We start from the raw sequence: 10,672 nt of genomic DNA on the forward strand, positions 1-10,672 counted from the left end.
GAGAGGGGGGACACAGGTCCGATGGCCATGGGTGAAGTGCTGGCTGTCCACAGAGTCGGGACCCGGGCTGGACCGCTCGCCTGTGCATCAGTTGTGGACATCTCTGCGCTGCTTACCCACATATGCAGTCCTCTCCAAGGTTTCTCACAGTCATTCACATTGACGTCCCACTGGGGTGAGTATTTCCTTGCCTTTATGTGGGCTCTGTACCGCGGATGTCGTTGTGGCTTGTGCAGCCCTTTGAGACACTTGTGATTTAGGGCTATTTAAATAAATATTGATTGACTAAAATTCAAGTATTTCTTTTATATATATATATAAGAAATACTTGAATTTCAGTGAATTACAGCTATATATATATATACACATTTATTTATATTTATGGTGGTTTTGAGTAGTCCTGAGTTCAATCCCGTGTGTGGAGTTTGCATGTTCTCCCTGTGACTGTGTGGGTTCCCTCCAGGTACTCTGACTTCCTCCCACCTCCAAAGACATGCACCTGGGGATAGGTTGATTGGCAACACTAAATGGTGATGAGGTGGCGACTTGTCCAGGGTGTACCCTGCCTTTCACCCGAATGCAGCTGAGATAGGCTCCAGCACCCCCTGCAATCCCAGGACAAGCGGTAGAAAAATGGATGGATGGGTTTGCCTTATTTTTTTTTTACTTGACCTCCTCCAGGAACTGCAGTCCTGTATAATGACGCTCGCTTGTAATGAAGTAACTTTTAGTTCAGTACAGCGTCTCTTTTGATCCATCCGCACTAAAGTGTCACCCTACTGTCCGGACGAGGATGACGGGACTAGAAATATACATTTTCAAATCAATATTTTTGTTTTAATCCAAAGCTAAGTTTGGAATATTAATGTTTAAAATATGTGCAACTGAAAGGTAGAAAGATGAAGTACTTTGATGCCTGTTCTGTTCAGGTTTTCACAAGCCAGATCTGGCCCACAGGCCTTGAGTTTGACAGCTGTGGTGTAAGGAACAAGGTGCAACTCTAAACACAATCTGCACTCACCAAGATACTTGACGCTATAAGCAACCATGTGGGTTTTGGGTACAGTTTAGTAAAGTGGTTCTCAAACTACCACCTTAGAAAACACTGCTCTCAAAAGTACCGCCACAGTTACCAACGTTAAAATGCCCGAGTTGTAATTAAAAACAAGGCCGAGGTTATATTGACCAAAAATATTGTAACATTAGTTTGAACAGTAGCACTGTGTTGTAAAAATAGACAAAACTTAACAGTACCTAATTCTTTGGTGTATCCATACTAGTTTGAGAATCACTGGTTGAGTATGAAGCTGTGGTGCATACTGTGGGCACCGTGGGCCGATTCTGGCCCACTGAGTCAATTGCTTAAAGATTGGTTTCTCAAACTGAATACACATATGTTCTGACCTCTTTCAGGCTCACACAATTGAGTTCTAGTTGCATTAGCACATTTTCCCTTTGGCCCTTCGAGGTAGTTTGGGCACCCCTGGTATAAGTCAAAACATTATTTTTAGTACAAAGTGACAAGTGACCCTGAGAGCTGTGTTTTTCAACCACTGTGCCGCAGCACACTAGTGTGCCGTGAGATACAGTCTGGTGTGCCGTGGGAGATGATGTAATTTCACCTATTTGGGTTAAAAATATTTTTTTCAAACCAGTAATTATAGCCTGCAAATTATATGTTGTCGTTAAGTGTCGGTGCTGTCTAGAGCTCGGCAGAGTAACCGTGTAATGCTATTCCATATCAGTAGGTGGCAGCTGGTAGCTAATTGCTTTGTAGATGTCGGGAACAGCGGGAGGCAGTGTGCAGTGTGCCACCATGCCACTAAGAAAAGGCATTAAAGCTTAGGGAAGGCTATGCAGAACGAAACTATGAACTGGCTACAAAAAACAGAATGCTGGACGACAGCAAAGACTTGCTGTGGAGCAAAGACGGCGTCCACAATGTACATCGGGACAAATTAAATATTCTTCATTGCTAAAACAAAGTAGATGCGGGAAATATCGCTCAAAGGAAGACATGAGACTGCTACAGGAAAATAACAAAATAGGATCGCAAGACAAGAAGTAAAACACTACACACAGGAAAACAGCAAACTCAAAATAAGTCAGGGTGTGATGTGACAGGTGGTGACAGTACACCTACTTTGAGACAAGAGCTATAGTAATGCATGCTTGGTTATGCTTTAGTCATATCCAACAATTGCGACAACGACTTTTTACTTTCAACTGAGTTTCGTTTTTTAATGATTTCTGCTGGTGGTGTGCCTCTGCATTTTTTCAACGCAAAAAAAGTGCCTTGGCTCAAAAAGGTTGAAAAACACTGCCCTAGAGACTATATGCAGAGCAGGCATAATGCTGACATTTATATGCACCCAGAGAGAAACTAATTTAACACATTTGACCAAGCTGGCCACTGGATGTTGTGTTAGGTGGTGCATATCACTATAGTTAGGGCTTCTTTTTTGAATAACAAATGTTACACTTGCACAATACCCTTTCTCCAAATTGGGGGAATTACTCCTGTGTTCACTACAAGTTGGTACGATAGGTAAAATATATCTTACAAAAAAAAAGTAAACTTAATAGTAGGCACCAGCCGTGTCTTTCATATATTATTTACATTGAAATTGAGCCGTTTTGACAGCAGTTGTAAGAAGCAGTAAGAAACATACCAAATTCCCTGCAACCTTTACATGCAGGATTTTTGCTTTGAGGTAAAATCAGATTTTTCTCCTTAATCTAAGATGCTCAACATTTTAGTGGTTTATCTTAACTGTACCCAAACATGTAACACAAAGATAATGTTACACTGCAAAAAGTGAAATCTAAGATGAAATATCTCAAATAAGGGTGATATTTGCTTATTTTCTGTCTAATAAGATAATTCTTCTTGCTCCTACATTATCTCAGTAAGATATTACAGCTTGTTGCTGAGATTTGATCAATCAATGTTTATTTATATAGCCCTAAATCACAAGTGTCTCAAAGGGCTGCACAAGCCACGACGACGTCCTCGGTTCAGAGCCCACATAAGGGCAAGGAAAAACTCACAACCCAGCGGGATGTCAATGTGAATGACTGAGAAACCTTGGAGGACCGCAGATGTGGTGTTTTATGACCTATATTGAGTAAAACATGCTTGAAACCAGAATATCAAGTGTTGCAAAGCTGTGTCATCAACACTCAAGTATAAAACTACTTTTTTAAAGTAATTTCTTATTTCAAGCATGAAAAAAAAAATCATGACTGACACAATTGTGTCTCATAATTAAAACAGATGACAGCCAAATGGACTTTGCAGTTTTATTTTCAATGAAACACTAGAAAATACTTACTCATATAGTAGTAAACTTATTAGTGAGAATATACTTATTTGAAGGTATTTTTGGGTTTATTGAGGCTAGCTAATTTTACTTGTTTTGGAAAGTCTTGACAAGCCAAATTTTCTTGTTCTATTGGCAGATAACTTTGCTTAGTTCAAATAAAATACCCCTCATTTTTGTATTTTTTTTTCCTTGTTCTTGAACACTGACTTTTTGCAGTGTACCAGGTTTGTACTGAAAAGTAAGCAACTTACAATTTTATCCCAACAATGAGCTTGTTTTGTCTTTGGAATCCTTAATTACGCCTTTGTATTACACATCTTTTACCAAAGTTGGGAAAATCTACACGGCGCTCATGTTCGACTGCACATTAAAAGAAAGTTTAGGAAAACATGCAGGCAGTTCTTCCAAGTCTTTGAGGACAAGAAACTTTACAAACCCGTTTTTTGGTATTTATTGAAAACCACTGAGAAAATCCTCCGCCTGTTCTCCTCCCCTTTGCCAGAAGTCTTTCAACCAGCTGTCTCTCACCTGTGGCAGACCCTTAAGGACAACAGGCATTCAAAACAACTGCTTACAAGTCAGTGCAGACAGATCCCAGAGCAATACTTTTTTTACATTAATATTGAAATGTTTTTGCTCCAATCATTCATACCAATACTTTTCTACATGATTGAAATATCGTCATTCCAAATACCTGCACAAGCTGGGATGTGATCCTGATTGGTCCACATGTCTGAAAACCCCAAGTACAATCTTTGGATTGGCTGAAAGAAAGATTCCCTTGAAGAGTGTTCATCCTGTAATGAGAACACACGTTTACCACCACACCGTTTGCTTTGTATTCATGAAACATTTAAAGACGATTTTCTTAGTCCTTGGTCCATTTTGCTCGAATGATTGTTTCCAGTTGGGTGCTTGCTATGGCGGCAGCTTCCAGAGGTCTCCTTTGTTTGCGCTGACATGCTTGAGGAAAATGTTTTCAGACTGAGAATGGATGTTCGTCTTTCCTTTTAATTTTACATTGACAAAAAGGTCTTAGTAGTAGTTTTGACTATGGTGTATAACAAGATACCAAAGCTGCATACTTAGATTAGACAAGGAGGTAGGGCAAAATGATCTCTTCTTCTGGGCTCAGCCGGAAAAATTGTTACATTTTGATTATGTGCAAGGAGTAAAAGGTCTTGCCTTGGAGGTTTTTTTTGCGGTTTTCACACTTAGCTAGACTGAAAAGGAATGTTAGAGGGGACTTCCTTCTTTAAGTCCTTTGAGAAAAAAGTTGTCTTGAACTGAGTGACGATTGCAATACAGGACAAAGTCAGTTTACAGATGAGAAACAAAGAGGTTTGCTTTGCTTACCAGCTGTTGACTATGGGTTCTTGTAGGATAGAAGCTTGCATTTGGCTGCTGTTGCCTTTGGTATTGTCGTTGCGTGCCAGCGAATGGCTCTAGGAAGACGGGTCCATTTCCGGGTGAACTACATTGGAACATTTTGACAGTGACATTCGCCTAACACAGAAGTGACGAGTGGGAAGCACATTTGACTTTTAACTCAGGCTCCAGACCAGAGACGCAGCAACTTAACGTGACAGAAAACTTGTTCAACGAGATATTTCACTTGGCAACAATCATGAGGTCTTGTCTTCTTGGACTATTGATGCTCAGTGGTCAGGGTACAACTAACAGCTTTATTGGAGTAGGAAAAGCCAGACTTAGAGGGCATTGCAGGTTTTAAAAATAACTGAATGTACAAAAGCACTGGGTAACTGTACTGTTGTATGAATAAGCTAAATACAGATAAAAAATAAAAAAGTCAAAAGACACAATTTAAACCTAAACTTCACAGATTTAGACATGGTGGCTTGTTTGATAAACTGCTCCCACAACACGTTGAAGGGTGCACGAAGATTAACATGTAGACTTCCATGTCCATTTTAGTATCTGCTGCGAGCCATGCCTCTGTCAGCTCGGTGGCCTCCACGGCTGCCACGCGGTCCGCCGCGGCTTGAGCTGTACGAATCGCGAGGAGGGTATCCTCTCTCAACCGGGGGACCGGGGCCCCTCTCTTGCCTACCCATTCGCTCGCCTCTGGGAGGTGGATACGGGTCACTCCGACTGTTGTTGTAACTGTCACGGCCGCCATAGCCATCTCGGGAACTGCTGCCATAGTCATCGTAACGACCGCTTCCGCCGCCCCCACCAAAGGACGGTGGCGGGCCCCGTGAAGGTGGGCCGCTGCGAGAGTTACCTGCAGGGTCAACGGGTCAGGTTCAATGTGACAAATTGCTTTTGTTCTTGCAGCGTTTGGTGCTCATTCTTTGTCAATACATTGAATTGTGTGCCAAGCAATTCAACAGATGGCCATGTGTACATGTCCCATCTTTTGCTGGTGATGATGCTCTGAAATTCAACAATTTGTGGCAAATACTTAGGGCTGCTAAACATCCAGGTACATGGACTTGACCAATGTTATCTGCTTCATCCTGTCATTGATTTCTGAGGCCACTTTTCCTTTTAGCGATCCAAGTTTGGTGGTTATTTGTGAAGGAAACTCCTTGAGGGAGAGCTTATTCTGTTCTGTAGACGCTTCCAAGGACTTTTGATGGTTCCTTATGGTAGTCAACACTGGCCATATTAGCTAATCTGCAAAATTATTGCGGCACATTTATTTACTTTGAGGCAAATAGTGGTAATAGGATTTGGGATACCAATTCTTGAACTAGTTCTGAATACTGAGCATAACACTTTGACAAGTTGACTGAAAGGTAGTTTTCCCTTTGGTTGTTCTTTGTTGGGAATGACGGTTTGTTATTTTGCAGCTCCTCTTCAGTCCTTTTTGGGGCATTTTACCTGTGTGGAAATATCTTACCGTAACCATCAAAAGAATCTCGGTATGAGCCGCCACCACCACCACTTGGGCGGTCCGTGTAGCTTCTGGAATCTCTGCCTCCACTATAGCCATCACGGTCACTGCAAGAGGCACATTTGTTACTTGGTGGTAAAAATGTGGCGTTTGTACCAAGCTTTTATATGCACTAAAACTCCTACCTGTAGCCTCTTGACATTGAGCCATAGTCATCTCTGGAACTGGGGTAGTCACGGTATGAATAATCTCTGGGAGGAGGTCCATAGTCCCGTGAATCTCTTGAGCTATACTCTCGACTCGAGTAGCTGTACAAAATATTTAGAATTCAGGATAATAATTTGTATCATACCAGTAACAGCAGGAGCAAATATTACTGTAGTAAAATATTTGATGGCCCTACCTGTCTTTTGAGCTGTAGTGGTCATCTCTGGGTGAAGGATAGTCATCCCTCCTGGACATCATGGAGTCTCTGCGAGGAGGTGGGCCATAGGGGTCCCTGTCCCTTGACATGGAGGCTGAAAAATCACCAGAAATCAATATGTTGTCTAAAAAAATCATTTAAAAAAGGAAATTGTGGGTGGGTAGGGGACGTACGCCTGCTCATTTTGGCTGGGGGACCTCCATTGCGCATAGGAGGTCCTCGCTTCATCCCTTTAAAGTAGGGTTCTCCACCGTCGTCATAGTAGTCTGCAAGCACAGCAAATGCACTTACACATCAAGGGTAAGACCAAGGGAAATTAATCACTCTTTAATGGGACTTTCTTTTACCTCTCATACCCCCCCTGGACCCGCGCATGCCTCTAGGTGGACCACGACTGCGCATGGGTGGCCCTCGTCTACCCCCGGACTGAAACTGAGGTTTGGTTGCTTGCTCCACTTTAATAGACTTTCCATCAAGAGACTATGGAGGGAGATGGCAGAAACAAAATGACAACACCATACTAAAAATCTAGATTACTTTTTCTTATAGATGGCTTGTGTACGGTACAAATGATGTACCTTTCCATTCATCTCCCGTGCCGCGTCCTTTGCATCGGATGGGTTCTCGTACGTCACAAACGCAAAGCACCTCGACTTGTTAGTTTCATGGTCTTTCATCAAAATAACTGTAAAAAGGAAATGAAAAAACAACAAATCACATGTTGCACATTCAAGTTTCACAAAGCAATAATGTGTTGTTGCCAATCATCATTGTCGATATTTGTTACATAAACCTCAAAGCACTGCTTTTATAGGAAACTTTTTCTCCCTTCAAACCACCAACAGCAACATTTTTTGTGTACTCAAAATGGGCGTTTCGGGGTAGAAAACACTGTACAAAAGATAACTATAATCAGTGTTGGCGCTAGGAATCTTCATGTCCCAGGGACCCCATCAGGTCATAAAAATCACGTCCCACAGGAAATTTTTGGGGTCCCCCTTTTTTGTAGGCGTTTTGAAAACAAATGTCAAACGTATGCATTATCCTGTTATAGCTCACAGTCTATATTGTTTTGGAAAACGGTTGTCATAAACGTTAATTCATTAAAAAATAACAAAAGAAAACAAATGTTTATGCATATGTAAATGTATTCAGTTTTAAACATTCATTCACTTTCTTCTTTCCTTCATGGATCTAAACTTTACCGTTGCCTGTATTTTTTTCTATGTTTTTATTTAATAAGTTGTAGGTGAATTTATTTCAGTACAAAAGTGTAAAAACGGGGCACAGATTCGGTGGCCACGGATGAAGCGCTGGCTGTCCAGGGTCGGGACCCAGGGTGGACCACTCATCTGTGCATCGGTTGGGGACGTCTCTGCGCTGCTGACCTGTCTCCCCTCGGGATGGTCTCCTGCTGACCCCACTATGGACTGGTCTCTCACTATTACGTTAGATCCACTATGGACTGGACTCTCACAATTATGTTAGATCCACTATGGACTGGACTCTCGCAATTATGTTAGATGCACTATGGACTGGACTCTCACACTATTATGTTAGATCCACTATGGACTTGACTCTCATTATGTTAGATCCACTATGGACTGGACTCTCACTATTATGTTAGATCCACTATGGACTGGACTCTCACTATTATGTTAGATCCACTATGGACTGGACTCTCACAATTATGTTAGATCCACTATGGACTGGACTCTCACAATTATGTTAGATCCACTATGGACTGGACTCTCTCACTATTATGTTAGATCCACTATGGACTGGACTCACACTATTATGTTACATCCACTATGGACTGGACTCTCACAATTATGTTAGATCCACTATGGACTGGACTCTCACAATTATGTTAGATCCACTATGGACTGGACTCTCACACTATTATGTTAGATCCACTACGGACTGGACTCTCACACTATTATGTTAGATCCACTATGGACTGGACTCTCACACTATTATGTTAGATCCACTATGGACTGGACTTTCACACTATTATGTTAGATCCACTATGGACTGGACTCTCTCACTATTATGTTAGATCCACTATGGACTGGACTCTCTCACTATTATGTTAGATCCACTATGGACTGGACTCTCACTATTATGTTAGATCCACTATGGACTGGACTCTCACTATTATGTTAGATCCACTATGGACTGGACTCTCACTATTATGTAAGATCCACTATGGACTGGACTCTCACACTATTATGTTAGATCCACTATGGACTGGACTCTCACACTATTATGTTAGATCCACTATGGACTGGACTCTTACTATTATGTTACATCCACTATAGACTGGACTTTCACACTATTATGTAAGATCCACTATGGACTAGACTCTCTCACTATTATGTTAGATCCACTATGGACTGGACTCTCACTATTATGTTAGATCCACTATGGACTGGACTCTCACTATTATGTTAGATCCACTATGGACTGGACTCTCACTATTATGTTAGATCCACTATGGACTGGACTCTCACTATTATGTTAGATCCACTATGGACTGGACTCTCACTATTATGTTAGATCCACTATGGACTGGACTCTCACTATTATGTTAGATCCACTATGGACTGGACTCTCACTATTATGTTAGATCCACTATGGACTGGACTCTCACTATTATGTTAGATCCACTACGGACTGGACTCTCACACTATTATGCTAGATCCACTCGACGTCCATTGCACCGGTCCTCTCCAAGGTTTCTCATTGTCATCCCATTGGGTTGAGTTTTTCCTTGCCCTGATGTGGGATCTGAGCAGAGGATGTCGTTGTGGCTTGTGCAGCCCTTTGAGACACTCGTGATTAGGGCTATATAAGTCAACATTGATTGATTTTAATGCGTAAAAAGACACAAAAAGTGCGTTAATCCCAACACTGTATAATAAACACAATACTCTGGTTAATGTGGAAAATAACTGGTTAATGTGGGAAATACATTTCTATTGATACATCTAGTTTTTGTCATCATACTGTAAAAAAAAACATGGCAAATGAGAAGCAAATAACAAAATGGCTGTCTCTTCCATCCATGAACTATTCCACGTGCACTTCAGTCATCGTTTCTTTCCAGGACAAAAGAATATTATGCAAGTGTAATTGATTTCTTTGTAAATATTGTGTGATCATAGAGTGTAAAAATAGTAGGGTTGTTAAACTTACGTTCGGAAATCCTGCCATATTTGCCGAAGTACTGCTCGAGGGCCTTCTCCGTGGTCTCGATGTTCAGCCCGCCGATAAACAGCTTTCCCGGCCGGTCTGCTTCCGCCATGTTCGACACAAATAAACCCCCCTGAAAAAGAAGATTGAATGAATAAGTCAATTGTCGTGGTGTAGAAAGAAGCAGTGTGCAGTATTATGATGTTGTATCACCTACCTTCAGTTGTTCAATGCACAAAATGGCGATTACCGCGCTCTCCTACTTCGCAGCTCCTTTTTTTCCCTCGACTTACGAATCTAAGCAGGCGATACGTTAACAATATGATACCTTCTCGAGCACTTAGTGTAGATTAAAATGAAGCCAGAATGGATGTTTAACTGCGCCTAAGTAGTAGAAAGTGAACGTAGCGACAACAGCCTCACTCACCCTCGCGGAGGACAGTCTTCACTGCTTGGAATCCTCTCTTCTTTTGTTCTACATCAATGGCAAGCAAACACACGCAGACGCTGGATGTCGCCACCTATCGGTTAGGAGCTAGTACTGCATTGCCACGGTGCCAATTACAAACCCGCTTCTCTCTCTTTCCGTTGGATTAATGATTTCGAATTATCAATACAATGAGTTGGGAAATTGTGTTAGATGTAAATATAAACGGAATACAATGATTTGCAAATCCTTTTCAAGCCATATTCAGTTGAATACACTACAAAGACAACATATTTGATGTTCAAACTCATAAACTTTTTTTATTTTTTGCAAATCATAATTAACTTAGAATTTCATGGCTGCAACACGTGCCAAAGTAGTTGGGAAAGGGCATGTCCACCACTGTGTTACATGGCCTTTCCTTTTAACAACACTCAGTA

General features: G+C 41.4%; 1 protein-coding gene across 4 annotated transcripts; it reads right to left on the bottom strand.

Moving 5' to 3' along the window:
* Nucleotides 1–3,526: 3,526 nt before the first annotated feature.
* On the bottom strand, nt 3,527–10,354 carry rbmx (RNA binding motif protein X-linked). Of its 4 annotated transcripts, none has more exons than XR_009825830.1 (10): nt 10,023–10,267; nt 9,809–9,938; nt 7,189–7,295; nt 6,958–7,090; nt 6,784–6,876; nt 6,590–6,704; nt 6,372–6,494; nt 6,193–6,293; nt 4,021–4,123; nt 3,527–3,866 (listed from the first exon to the last, which is right to left on the bottom strand). XR_009825830.1 is itself a non-coding variant. In XM_062044118.1 (10 exons), exons 3-10 carry the CDS (start codon nt 9,915–9,917, stop codon nt 5,258–5,260), a joined length of 1,095 nt encoding a protein of 364 aa, XP_061900102.1. In that variant the 5' UTR covers nt 9,918–9,938; nt 10,023–10,102; nt 10,233–10,301; the 3' UTR covers nt 4,992–5,257. The 4 variants fall into 4 exon arrangements, 3 of the variants coding, with proteins under 3 accessions (XP_061900102.1, XP_061900103.1, XP_061900099.1); XM_062044118.1 differs by lacking the exons at nt 3,527–3,866; nt 4,021–4,123 and adding an exon at nt 4,992–5,571 and having other exon boundaries at nt 10,023–10,102; nt 10,233–10,301; XM_062044119.1 differs by lacking the exons at nt 3,527–3,866; nt 4,021–4,123 and adding an exon at nt 4,992–5,571 and having other exon boundaries at nt 10,233–10,354.
* Between the last annotated feature and the right edge of the window lie 318 nt (nt 10,355–10,672).

The sequence above is a fragment of the Entelurus aequoreus genome, linkage group LG04 (genome assembly GCF_033978785.1).
Source record: "Entelurus aequoreus isolate RoL-2023_Sb linkage group LG04, RoL_Eaeq_v1.1, whole genome shotgun sequence".
Classification (NCBI taxonomy): Eukaryota; Metazoa; Chordata; class Actinopteri; order Syngnathiformes; family Syngnathidae; genus Entelurus; species Entelurus aequoreus.